Consider the following 14,162-nt stretch of genomic DNA (forward strand, 5'->3'; position numbering starts at 1 on the left):
AGTGTAGTGTATAGTAGCATATAGTGTAGTATACAGTGTATAGCAGTATAGTGTATAGTAGTGTATAGTGGTGTGGTATATAGTAGTGTAATGTACAGTGTAGTGTATAGTAGCATATAGTGTAGTATACAGTGTATAGTAGTATAGTGGTGTGGTATATAGTAGTGTAATGTACAGTGTAGTGTATAGTAGCATATATTGGTGTAGTGTATAGTGGTGTATAGTAGTATAGTAATGTACTAGCAAGAAGTACCCGGCTTTGCCCCGGGGGTAAAAACATTGATCCTTCCTGATGTTGGTCAGGGTATGAGCAGATACCAAGGATTTCAGTGGTCAACAAAAACAAATTATGGCCTGGACTTTTGCAACTGTTTAGACTAATTTCAGGGTGCTGATTCCAAATCTGATTTCAGATTTGCTCTATCACATCTCATTTTTATGCTATCGGCATACCCCATTTTCATTGATTTTACCCGAAATTAACTCTGTCACTTATGATTGCAAGTTGTTGCGAGTCAGTGACTGCTTTAGTGTTAAAATATGGTGCTGTATTTTTAGGATAGTGTGTTTATAATATAATTTTATGTAGATATCCACATTTATTTAATATTTTTCTTCTGCAGTTTTTATTGAAAATGCAATATTTGATATCTCAAAAACCTGACGTGATAGACAAAAACTGATGCCAGATTTGGAATCAGCACCCCAAAATTACCTTAATACCGTTGGAATACCTTATGCCAGAAAAAGTGTGTTGACCAGTGTAATTTAATAATAATCCGATCTCCGGTTGGTAAGCTAAAGCTGCTGTTCCAGTCTGGGTTGTTTCTTCTTTGCTGCAGCTGAGTGACGGACTTGCCTCTAAGGCACCGTTTTTTGTTATGTTGAGGTTCCTCAGCCTGTGCTGCTGCATGGACCAGTGCAGTCTCTGGCTTGTCTCCACGCACACTTCTTGGTTCTTTCGGTAAAGTCATCACGTAGAATGGAAATAATAAAGTAATAAAAATAAAACATAATAAAATAATTCTCACGTTTCGGCCACAACGCAAGCAGCCGTCCTCAGGTGAAAATCAGGTCATGGTTTTCACCTGAGGACGGCTGCTTGCGTTGTGGCCGAAACGTCGTGACAATTATTTTATTATGGTTTATTTCTATTCTTTTATTATTTCCATTCTACGTGAAGACTTTACCGAAAGAACCAAGAAGATGAATCCCTGCAGTCACGAACGCTTAAAATCGAAAAATTCCACGCACTGTTCAGGATTTTCATCAGCCCGTCCTTCTACAGCAGTCACTTTGCCAGTCTCTGGATTGTCTCCATGCACGCTGATCTGGAGTATCATCAGCGACCTATAGAATTACTTTGATAGGTTAGTGCGGTGTATGTACGTCGCATCTCTTTCGCACCGTACGTAGCCAACCGGGCAAAACGGAGGTGCCCTTAAAGAAACCTTATCTTTAGGGAGGTGGTGGGCAAAAGTCAGCGTGCCCTAAAAGCGTTATCTGTGCGGGTTTATATAAAGCACACATATAGACAAAGATCCCCCCTATAGCCTTTAACAGACGGCTGGGGCAAGTGCTGTTAGCATGTAGCAGCACCAGCAAGGCACACGAGTGAGTGGGTGGCCAGCACCACGCCCAGCCGCCTTTCTCTCCCCAGTGGCGATGTTTACACACCGCACCAGGTACTCATTTGAGGCCCAGGACCGGTTCAGATAATCGTCACCGGTGTTGGCCGTGAGCGGGAATCGAACCCGGGTCGCCAGGTTCGTAGTGCAGCGCGCTAACCGTTCCACTACCGCTCCCCACTATACACACACACAGCTACACACAAAGACACACACAGCTGCACACACTATCAGCGTTGTACGATGCCCGAGCGCGGATGAAAGGTGCGATTGTCAGTTTCCTTTATGACACTTGGGAATTTTTTGGGGCAACAAAATTCATCTGAACTTAGAGCCTCCATCGAGACCTGTTTAGAATGAGAGGCTCATAGAACCAGAGACCCAGAGACTCGTATAGCACCAGAGACCCATATAGAACCAGAGACTCGAATAGAACCAGACCCATATAGAACCAGAGACCCGTATAGAACCAGAGACCCAGAGACTCGAATAGCACCAGAGACCTATATAGAATCAGAGACTCGTATAGAACCAGAAACACAGATAGAACCAGCGGCCCACACAGACACGGAGATTAACTTAGAACCAGAGACCGACAGAAACTCCTATAGAACCAGATACTCACAGAGACCCACATAGAACCAGACAGACCCCATAGAGACACAAAGACCCATATAAACTCCTATAGAACCAGAGACCCACAGAGACCCCATAGAGACACAAATACCCATAACAGGTCCCTGCGGGGTGGGCTGGTAGGAACGAATAACCAAAGAATATAAACATAATGTATTATTACACTTGTTTAGCCAGGAAAGCCTCACTGAGGGTAAAGGTTTTTGTAGGGTCCTGCCAAGTGTTTGCAGTAGGGGGCGATGTTGCTACACGGACGGACGATATAATCTATTGTAGGCTGGTTCACTTCGTTCCTACCAGTATAAACTCTAATAGAACCAAAGACCCACAGATACCCATAGAGACCCACACAGAGACCCACATAGAACCAGACAGACCCCACAGAGACCAAGCAGCAGCAGAAGGCATCAGAATCTTTATTGAGACTGCAGGCAGAGGAAATCCGAAGACCTATCAAGCTCTTTTGCATCGCACATTTCAAGGGGGTCACGCACGGCGGGGGTGTTCAGAACGTGACTCAAACATCGGCGCATCAACAAAGCGTCGCGCTAACCAACTACAACTTCAACAACCGCCGCCGTTCAACACTCGGTGGCGGTGACGGCACCACGGCGCTTGTGCCAGGCTAGGTGCACGTTAGAAGCACTCACGTGAAGTGGCAGGTCAGGGGACAGACGATGCAGGTGCCATGGGTTGACTGCAGCTGTGCCAGGCTAGGTGCAGGTGGAGGTCACGTGACAGACCCTCCAGGTGCCCATTGGTTGACTGCTGCTGTGCCAGGCTAGGTGCAGGTCACGGAACAGACCCTGCAGGTGCCATGGGTTGACTGCTGCTGTGCCAGGCTAGGTGCAGGAGGAGGTCACGTGACAGACCCTGCAGGTGCCCATTGGTTGACTGCTGCTGTGCCAGGCTAGGTGCAGGAGGAGGTCACGTGACAGACCCTGCAGGTGCCCATTGGTTGACTGCTGCTGTGCCAGGCTAGGTGCAGGAGGAGGTCACGTGACAGACCCTGCAGGTGCCCATGGGTTGACTGCTGCTGTGCCAGGCTAGGTGCAGGTCACGTGACAGACCCTGCGGGTGCCATGGGTTGACTGCAGCTGTGCCAGGCTAGGTGCAGGTGGAGGTCACGTGACAGACCCTCCAGGTGCCCATTGGTTGACTGCTGCTGTGCCAGGCTAGGTGCAGGAGGTCACGGAACAGACACTGCAGGTGCCATGGGTTGACTGCTGCTGTGCCAGGCTAGGTGCAGGAGGAGGTCACATGACAGACCCTGCAGGTGCCCATTGGTTGACTGCTGCTGTGCCAGGCTAGGTGCAGGAGGAGGTCACGTGACAGACCCTGCAGGTGCCCATTGGTTGACTGCTGCTGTGCCAGGCTAGGTGCAGGAGGAGGTCACGTGACAGACCCTGCAGGTGCCCATGGGTTGACTGCTGCTGTGCCAGGCTAGGTGCAGGAGGTCACGTGACAGACCCTGCGGGTGCCATGGGTTGACTGCAGCTGTGCCAGGCTAGGTGCAGGTGGAGGTCACGTGACAGACCCTCCAGGTGCCCATTGGTTGACTGCTGCTGTGCCAGGCTAGGTGCAGGAGGTCACGTGACAGACCCTGCAGGTGCCATGGGTTGACTGCTGCTGTGCCAGGCTAGGTGCAGGAGGAGGTCACGTGACAGACCCTGCAGGTGCCCATTGGTTGACTGCTGCTGTGCCAGGCTAGGTGCAGGAGGAGGTCACGTGACAGACCCTGCAGGTGCCCATGGGTTGACTGCTGCTGTGCCAGGCTAGGTGCAGGAGGTCACGTGACAGACCCTGCGGGTGCCATGGGTTGACTGCTGTGCCAGGCTAGGTACAGGAGGTCACGTGACAGACCCTCCAGGTGCCCATTGGTTGACTGCTGCTGTGCCAGGCTAGGTGCAGGAGGAGGTCACGGGACAGATCCTGCAGGTGGCATGGGTTGACTGCTGCTGTGCCAGGCTAGGTGCAGGTGGAGGTCACAGGACAGATCCTGCAGGTGGCATGGGTTGACTGCTGCTGTGCCAGGCTAGGTGCAGGTGGAGGTCATGTGACAGACCCTGCAGGTGCCATGGGTTGACTGCTGTGCCAGGCTAGGTGCAGGAGGTCATGTGACAGACCCTCCAGGTGCCCATTGGTTGACTGCTGCTGTGCCAGGCTAGGTGCAGGAGGAGGTCACGTGACAGACCCTGCAGGTGCCCATTGGTTGACTGCTGCTGTGCCAGGCTAGGTGCAGGAGGAGGTCACGTGACAGACCCTGCAGGTGCCCATTGGTTGACTGCTGCTGTGCGAGGCTCGGTGCAGGAGGAGGTCACGTGACAGACCCTGCAGGTGCCATGGGTTGACCGACTGAGATGACCGGCAGATGGCAACCGCCCCCAACAAAGACAAAGATCCCCCGTGTAGCCTGAACAGAATGCTGGGGCAAGTGCTGTTAGTGGCGAGTAGCAGCAGCAGCGCCTATGAAGGCTACCGGCACTGTGGCACACACAGAGGGGGTGGGTGGCCAGCACCACGCCCGCCCGCCTTTGTCTCTCCCCCAGTGCTAGCGATGTTTACTACACGCCATGGCACGGGGTATTCATTTGAGGCCGAGTCGACCTAGGGGAGGCCCCAGGTACCGGTTCAGATAATCGCTGTCACCGGTGTTTGTGGCCATGAGCGGGAATCGAGCCTCGGGCCTCTGCGGGGTTCGTAGCGCAGCGTAGCGCTAACCGAAGCGCCACGGCTCCCCACACAGATACACGCCACACATACACACACACGTGCACACCATATCAACAACAACCGCCATTCGCCACTAAGTGGCGGTGACGTCACCACGACGCTTGTGCCAGGCCATGTGCACCTTGAGGCTACCACGTGAAGTGTCGAACGCCCGCTGGCAGGAGGTCACGGGGCAGACCCAGCAGGTGCCACGGGTCGACTGAGATGAATGAGATGACTGCTGTGCTTTAGCCACACACGCACACACGCACACACGCCCGCCCCCACGCACGCACCAAGCACGCACCCATCCGCATGTACACAGCCGCACCCATTCTCACGCATGTCCAGATGCTCACACACCCACGCTCCCGCACGCCCGCACGCACACGCTCACGCACGCCCGCACGTTCGCACGCACTCACGCGTACACACGCACGCACACACCCACACACCCGCACGCCCACACACTCACATGCTCACACGCACTCACGTGTACACACCCACGCACACATACACACGCACACACTCACACGCACTCACATGCTCACACGCTCACACATGCCCCCACGCACGCACCCGCACGCATCCATCCGCACGCATCCATCCGCATGTACTCACGCACTCACGCATACACACTCACACACACCCAAGCACATACACACTCACACACACTCACATGCACACACGCTCACACGCACTCACGCGTACCCACGCACACTCACACACACGCACACACGGACGCTCCGGTAAATTCCTCGACTCCACCGATGATGATCTCCCCCTCACCCCGGTTGCGCGTTTCCCCCCTCAGTATCCAAACAGCTTCAGCGGCAGCTTGAGGAGTCTGCAAGAGAAGACGCCGGGAGGTTTGGGAGTCAGCGTCTGATGCAGATCGGGAGGCGCTAGCAGCAAGCAGCAGCATGAAAAGACCCGACACAAACTTAGAAACAGCAGCGTCAACATCGTCGTGATGATGACGATTGTTTCCACTGGTAGCGCTGCCTAGCTCAGTTTAGTTTGGTCTGTGGGTCTCTCTGTGTCTCTGTATATCTGTGCGTCTCTGTGTGTCTCTGTGTGTCTCTGTGGGTCTCTCTGTGTCTCTGTATATCTGTGTGTCTCTGTGTGTCTCTGTGTATATCTGTGGGTCTCTGTGTGTGTCTGTGTATATCTGTGGGTCTCTGTGTGTCTCTGTGTATATCTGTGGGTCTCTGTGTGTCTCTGTGTATATCTGTGGGTCTCTCTGTGTCTCTGTATATCTGTGGGTCTATGTGTATATCTGTGGGTCTCTGTGTGTCTCTGTGTATATCTGTGGGTCTCTATGTGTGTCTGTAGGTCTATCTATATGGGTATCTATGTATCTATATGGGTCTCTGGGTCTCTATATGGGGATCTGGGTCTCTCTCTGAGTCTCCTATACATGTGTGTAGTGCGGTAAAATACGCGGTGCGCACACACAGTCGACCGAGAGCATTTGAGGGCTAAGCAGGTACACGCATGCAACATGGAGTTGCGCGTGCAACATGGAGTCCATCTTCTTGGTTCTTTCGGTAAAGTCATCACGTAGAATGGAAATAATAAAATAATAAAAATAAAACATAATAAAATAATTCTCACGACGTTTCGGCCACAACGCAAGCAGCCGTCCTCAGGTGAAGAACAGGTCTGTCGGAAAGACAGAGTCTGAATGCTACATGGGGGAGCTTTGTCTATGTAAGACGCTGTCTTTCCGACAGACCTGTTCTTCACCTGAGGACGGCTGCTTGCGTTGTGGCCGAAACGTCGTGAGAATTGTATTTTATTGTTTTATTTTTATCATTGTATTATTTCCCTTCTACGTGACGACTTTACCGAAAGAACCAAGAAGATGAATCCCTGCAGTCACGAAAGCTTTAAATCGAAATTCAACATGGAGTTGCGCGAGCAAACCGCCACCTAATTAACGAGAGAAACAGGGTGCAACCGAGGTCGAGTGGGTACATGGAATGCGACCTGAGGTTGCTGCCAAAGAGGTTGATTGATGGGCCAACTGGCGACGGATTATCGGCAGCTTGAGAGGAAGCACTTGAGGGCTCGGGATGAGCGGGGTAGATGCAAGCTGGGGCGTGCGCGAGCTCAGGATTAGTCGCTGAGTGAAGACATCTCGCCGCGGCCGCTCCAGGGCAGAGGTTGCAACCGGGTACCCGATACCCGTACCCTACCCGATACCCGGCTACCCGTACCCGGCCGGGTACGGGTACGGGTAGACCGTGAGTTACTGGTGAGTCACCGTTTGTCACTCATTTCCCAACGTCTTGTCTCTTCTCACAATTCAAGTTCCTAGAATCAACCCACCCGCGCCTGCAACATGGCTTCATCCCAGAGGTCGCAATCGGGTACCCGATACCCGTACCCTACCCGATACCTGGCTACCCGTACCCGGCCGGGTACGGGTACCCGTTTGCGACCCTGGTGCGGCCGGGTACGGGTAAGGAATCAAAACCCGCTTGCGACCTCTGCTCCAGGGACAGCGGTGGAGATGTAGAATTGCTGTGTGCAAAGCCTCTGTGTGGAGAAGCTGCTGATAGGTGAGCTGCTATGTGCAGGTTAGGTGAGGTGTAACGTAGATAAGAGTGGGGAACAGGTTAGCAAGAAAAGTGACCGTTTAGATAGCGATAGGTGTGCCTACAACTGGTGCAGAAATGGGTTAATAAAGTGTAAGCATAATCTTGGTTCTTTCGGTAAACAATAAAATTCTCACGACGTTTCGATTGCAACACAAGCCATCAGCATCACACCTGATCACACCTGATGATGATTGCTTGTGTTGCAATCGAAACGTCGTGAGAATTGTATTGTTGTATTATTTCCCTTCTACGTGATGACTTTACCGAAAGAACCAAGAATATGAATCCCTGCAGTTGCGAAAGCTTTAAATCGAAAAAAGTGTAAGCAGGCGACTTGTTACAACGTGTCAGTCCGAGTGATTAACAAGACACTACACACACACGTACAGTATTTGGCTGCTGCTATGTCCGCACGATGACATCAGCCACTACTAAAACTAAACTTTGTTTTATACTGGTAGGAACCTCCTGGTTACACCAGCCCACAGGGGATTATTGTGTCCGTCCGTCGTGCATCAAAAAATGGGAGGGGTGGGGCTGGGTGGAGAGGGGAGGGTGGGGAGGGGCTGGGTGGAGAGGGGAGGGTGGGGAGGGAGGGGCTGGGTGGGGAGGGGAGGGTGGGGAGGGGCTGGGTGGAGAGGGGAGGGTGGGGAGGGGCTGGGTGGAGAGGGGAGGGTGGGGAGGGGCTGGGTGGGGAGGGTGGGGAGGGGCTGGGTGGGGAGGGTGGGGAGGGGCTGGGTGGGGAGGGTGGGGAGGGGCTGGGTGGGGAGGGTGGGGCTGGGTGGGGGGTGGGAGGGGTGGGGCTAGGTGGGGGAGGGGCTGGTCACCCCGTGGTGCCCTTATAAAACTCAACGTTTCACCTACTCACGCCGGCTTGTGCCCGCCCTCACAGTCGGCCATATTTGCGGAATACACCACGCCGCCGTTGACCCTGCAGGCCATTGACCGAGCAACCCAACGTTCCTACCAGCTCCCTCCGCAGTAGGAATGTGTTTTTTGTACCAGGTGTAAGGCTGTGTAGGTCTTTATCAGAAGCAGCCACCTGGCCATCAACACTCAATGTTAGCAGCTCAATCGAGTGGCTGATATCATCATCACGTGGATATTCATAGCAGTAACCAAATACTTTGAACGCGTAGAGATACCTAGAGACCCTTAAGAGACACGTAGAGATACTGTACATAGAGTTGGTATGGAGATACATACAGACCCAGAGAGATACATAGAGACCCACAGAGATACCTAGATAATCGTTGGGAGACCGAGAATCATGAAGATACATACAGACCCATAGAGACCCACAGAAATGCAAAGACACAGAGACCCAGATAGACCCATAGACTAAAGTAAACTACCTGATGACGTGCGCTTGTGTTGCGCCCGAAACGTCGTGATTTATTTTGTTTTATTTTATCTACCTACGTGACTTTACCGAAAGAACCAAATTGAGTATGGATTCCTGCAGTCACGAAAGCTTCAAATCTAGATACAAACGAGTAGCAGTTATGCCCGGATGATAGGCACAGCAAACACGTACACCAAGCTCTCAAGGCAAATGGATATTCCGATTCTTAAGTTTTTTCGGTAAAGTCACGTAGGTAATTTTTTTTAATAAAAGTACGATTGCTGTATCACTTGATACAGCTATCGTGCTGTGACGGTTCCACCTGAAGACGGATGGCTTGTGTTGCCTCCTAAACGCCGTGATTTTTTTTATTTATTAATTTTAAGTGATACAGCTTTCGTGCTGTGACGGTTCCACCTGAAGACGGGTGCTTGTGTTGCCTCCGAAACGTCCTGATTTTTATTTTATTAATTTTAAGTGATACAGCTTTCGTGCTGTGACGGTTCCACCTGAAGACGGGTGCTTGTGTTGCCTCCGAAACGTCCTGATTTTTATTTTATTTTTATTAATTTTAAGTGATACAGCTATCGTGCTGTGACGGTTCCACCTGAAGACGGATGCTTGTGTTGCCTCCGAAACGCCGTGATTTTTATTTTATTAATTTTAAGTGATACAGCTATCGTGCTGTGACGATTCCACCTGAAGACGGATGCTTGTGTTGCCTCCGAAACGCCGTGATTTTAATTTTATTTTTATTAATTTTAAGTGATACAGCTTTCGTGCTGTGACGGTTCCACCTGAAGACGGATGCTTGTGTTGCCTCCGAAACGTCGTGATTTTTATTTTATTAATTTTAAGTGATACAGCTTTCGTGCTGTGACGGTTCCACCTGAAGACGGAGGTTTGTGTTGCCTCCGAAACGCCGTGATTTTTATTTTGTTTATTTTATTTTACTTTTATTAATTTTAATTAAAACATTTTATCTACGTGACTTTACCGAAAAAAACCTAAGAATATGAATCCTTGCAGTCACGAAAGCTTCAAATCTAGAATGGATATTCTGACTACACAATCTGCAAAGCCATCACCCCAAACGTGAGGAAGGAGCCATCTGAGGATCCACCATCATCATCAGCACCATCACCAGCACCGTCATCACCAGCACCACGACCATGACCACCATCACCACCACCATCATTGTTGTTATCATCATCACCATAATCCTTACCCAAAAATGGCTCTGGCCCATCTTCCTAGCTGGCTTACAGCTTTAAGATCATCACCACCATCACCACCATCAGCACCATCAGCACCATCAGCACCATCCTTGGCTGGTTCCGTGACAATCTCGGAGCGTGCGTGCCATCCGTCCCTGTCACTGCGTTGAGTGGAGATTGCAGCAGCAGCAGCAGTGGCCTGGCCATCTGCTAACACAGATAGCCATGAACATGTTTTTTGGTTCATAGATGTTCCAGTCAGGGTGGGGTCAGAGAGTTCAGAATATTTATCCACTCACCCACTCAACTCACCCAGACACTCACCCACACACTCATTCACTCAGCCACCCACCCACTCAGCCACCTCTCACACCCACACACTCACCCACACACTCACCCACACACTCACCCACACACTCACCCACACACTTACTCACCCACTCACTTACTCACCCACTCACTCAGCCACCTCTCACACTCACCCAGCCGCACACTCACTGAGCCGTACACCTCCGATTAGCACGGATGGCTCTGTACGGTGCCAAAGAAGTTCAACATACATAATCTACTATACACTACTATGCACTACACACTACTATGCACTACACTACTATACACCACACCGTACCTACTGACGCTCACTCACCATGTGCGATCGTCTCCTGTCCACTCCTCCTCCCGCTCCCTGTGGAGTGGAGTTCCGAGGCTCGTGACGAGTCACTCCCCTGCTGAGGAAGGGGGGGAACGGACGCAGTGACGGAATCTTCAGGATCAGTGTGTCGACTGCGAAGTGGATGAATACAAAGAGCTATAAAGTTCTTTGTTCACAGATGGGCCGGTAGGGGTCACGGGGTGAGAACGTTACATAGGTGGCTAATCAGAGGTGTGTGGGTCAGTGGGTGGGTGGGTGAATGAGTGGGTGGGTGAATGGGTGGGTGGGTGAGTGAATGAGTGGGTGAATGAGTGGGTGGGTGAGTGAATGAGTGGGTGGGTGGGTGAATGAGTGGGTGGGTGGGTGAATGGGTGGGTAAGTGGGTGGGTGAATGGGTGAGTGAATGGGTGGGTGAATGGGTGGATGAATGGGTGAATGGGTGGGTGGGTGGGTGAATGGGTGGGTGGGTGGGTGAATGGGTGGGTGGGTGAATAAGTGGGTGGGTGAATAAGTGGGTGAATGGGTGGATGAGTGAATGGGTGGGTGAATGAATGGGTGGGTGGGTGAATGGGTGGATGAATCGGTGAGTGAATGGGTGGGTGGGTGAATGGGTGGGTGTGTGAATGACTGAATGGGTGGGTTGGTGTACGTTGCCAATCGCGCCAAATCAGAGGTGCGAGGGGAAAGGACAACAGACTACAACCTCAACAACAAGCGGCAGTTCTAAAGAAACGAGTTTCAATCTCGATTTGAAAGTACACAGCACACTTTATGCGGCTGGACGGGCGTGGTGCTGGCCACTCACCCCTCTGTGTGTGTGTGCCACAAGTGGTGGTAGCCTTCATAGGCACGGCAATTCACTAACAGCACTTTCCCCTGCAGTCTGTTGGGAGTCTTTACATGAGAGATCTTTGTATTTTTTGTATGTGCATCTGTGTGTATGTGTGTGTGTGTATCTGTGTGTGTATTTATGTGTTTGTATCTCTGTTTGTGTATATGTATTTGTGTATGTATCTCCGTGTGCGTCTCTCTGTATCTGTGCATCTCTGTATGTACCTCTCTGTATCCGTGTGTATCTCTGTATTTGTATGTATCTGTGTGTCTCTCTGTATCTGTATGTATGTGTATCTGTGTGTGTATGTATCTGTGCATCTCTGTATGTATCTCTCTGTATCCGTGTGTATCTGTGTATTTGTATGTATCTCTGTGTATGTGTCTTTGTATGGGCGGTGGCCATTCCGTCCCTGGTGCTGCTGTAACTCGCTACTCAGTAACAGCTTGTTAAGAGGCATGAGATGGGGGGGATGTTTGTCCTTTGTGAACACAGCGTGAAGGGGAAATCCTGGTGGGGCTAGTCACGAGTTTGGTTTCACTATCGACAACATACACCATTGTGTGATGTGTGGGGAACTTCAGAAATGGATGCCTCTTGTTTGTAAGAGAGAGCGGTAGTGTAGACATATGCTGCCTTATAAAGGGCAGCGCACTTCAATAGGGATTAACGTTTGTACGGCTATTTTAATACTCACAATAAACAGGAAGGACAACATCAAAGGGCTCGCATCATGCACACGCATAATGTACGTTGACTCAGTAATCTCCCCGCCCTCCACTTTGCGCAAGAGCGTAGAATCGTGGTCACCACATCTACACTTCTATATAAGTAACGAAACAGCAAGAGACTTCTCCACAAATCTGGCTGTCGCCTGATGAAGCTGGTTGTAATTACTGGCGAAACGTCGTACTCAGATTGTGAATGTTGTGGCTTTGCTCTCCAACATACTGGTGTGATGTACTAGTATACTACACTACTATACACTACATCACACTACACTATACACTACATTACTATACACTACACACTATACACTACACTACTATACACTACACTATACACTACACTATTATACACTACACTACTATACACTACACTATACACTACACTACTATACACTACACTACTATACACTACCCACTACACTATACACTACACTACTATACACTACACTATACATTACACTATACACTACAATATACACTACACTATACACTACACTACTATACACTACTGTACACTACATTATACACTACTCTACTATACACTACACTATACACTACACTACTATACACTACACTATACAGTACTCTACACACTATACTACACTACTATACACTACACTATACACTACACTATACACTATACACTACACATTACACTACACTATACACTACACTATACACTACTATACACTACACCACACTACTATACACTACACTATACACTACTATACACTACAGTATACACTACTATACACTACACTATACACTACACTATACACTAGACTATATACTACACTATACACTACACTATACATTACACTATACACTACAATATACACTACACTATACATTACACTACAATATACACTACACTATACATTACACTACACTATACACTACACTACTATACACTACACTATACACTACTCTACACTAGTGCTGTACTAGTGACGAATTGGCACGTTCTGTTCATGTGACAACCCTTACTAGTTGGCTGTGTCGGGTGGTGACGGGTTTTGTTTCCTGACCTGGTGGTTTTCACCGCCACCATCACCACCACCATCACCACCATCACCACCACCTTCAACGCCGCCTTAACACCTCCTAGCCACCATGGCACCCATCATCATCATCATTGCTCCTCCGTTTGAATTCACGTTGCTCATCACTTTCACGTGGCTGATGGTGAAGGTTGTACGAACCGTTAAAGCTCTGCCATTGTCATCATCTTCGTCATCATGTTCATCACTCCTCCTTCGTTTCAATTCACGTTGCATCTCCTCGTCATCCTCCTCCTCATCATCATCATCAGACTCCTCCTCAAGACAGTCCGTCTCCTGAAGCAAAACGCAGAACGAACTTGATAAATTATCGACGTACGTGTGTGTGTGTACGTTGAACATCTTTGGTGCATGTTCGTAGCCAACCGTGCTAACTGCAGGTGTGTGGGTGAGTGTGTGGGTGAGTGGGTGAGTGGGTGGGTGGGTGAGTGGGTGGGTGAGTGGGTGGGTGGGTGGGTGAGTGGGTGGGTGAGTGAGTGAGTGGGTTGGTGGGTGAGTGGGTGAGTGAGTGGGTGGGTGAGTGAGTGGGTGAGTGGGTGAGTGAGTGTGTGGGTGAGTGGGTGGGTGGGTGAGTGAGTGGGTTGGTGGGTGAGTGGGTTGGTGGGTGAGTGGGTGAGTGAGTGGGTGGGTGAGTGAGTGGGTGAGTGGGTGAGTGAGAAGGTGGGTGAGTGGGTGAGTGAGTGGGTGGGTGAGTGGGTGAGTGAGTGGGTGGGTGAGTGGGTGGGTGTGTGGGTGAGTGGCTGAG

At 50.3% G+C, this 14,162-nt stretch overlaps 2 protein-coding genes across 5 annotated transcripts in view; one reads left to right on the forward strand and one right to left on the reverse strand.

Moving 5' to 3' along the window:
• LOC144733098 (tumor necrosis factor receptor superfamily member 6-like) overlaps positions 1-14,162 on the forward strand; it is a 66,384-nt gene that overhangs the window by 18,225 nt on the left and 33,997 nt on the right. The gene's annotated exons all lie outside the window — the stretch shown is intronic.
• Positions 5,561-14,162, reverse strand: part of LOC144733097 (uncharacterized) — a 46,013-nt gene continuing 37,411 nt past the window's right edge. The window contains exons 8-11 of one of the 4 annotated variants that reach the window (XM_078614846.1): positions 13,559-13,693; positions 10,791-10,869; positions 10,156-10,351; positions 5,561-5,823 (exon numbers count right to left, since the gene is read on the reverse strand). In XM_078614846.1, coding sequence (XP_078470972.1) covers positions 5,787-5,823; positions 10,156-10,351; positions 10,791-10,869; positions 13,559-13,693 — 447 coding nt within the window. In that variant the 3' untranslated portion in view covers positions 5,561-5,786. Of the gene's footprint in view, positions 5,824-10,155; positions 10,355-10,790; positions 10,873-13,558; positions 13,694-14,162 lie in introns of all 4 variants that reach the window. The other 3 variants (XM_078614844.1, XM_078614845.1, XM_078614843.1) reach the window with 3 other exon arrangements.

The sequence above is a fragment of the Lampetra planeri genome, chromosome 45, assembly GCF_965212315.1.
Source record: "Lampetra planeri chromosome 45, kcLamPlan1.2.h2, whole genome shotgun sequence".
In the NCBI taxonomy this organism is placed as follows: Eukaryota; Metazoa; Chordata; class Hyperoartia; order Petromyzontiformes; family Petromyzontidae; genus Lampetra; species Lampetra planeri.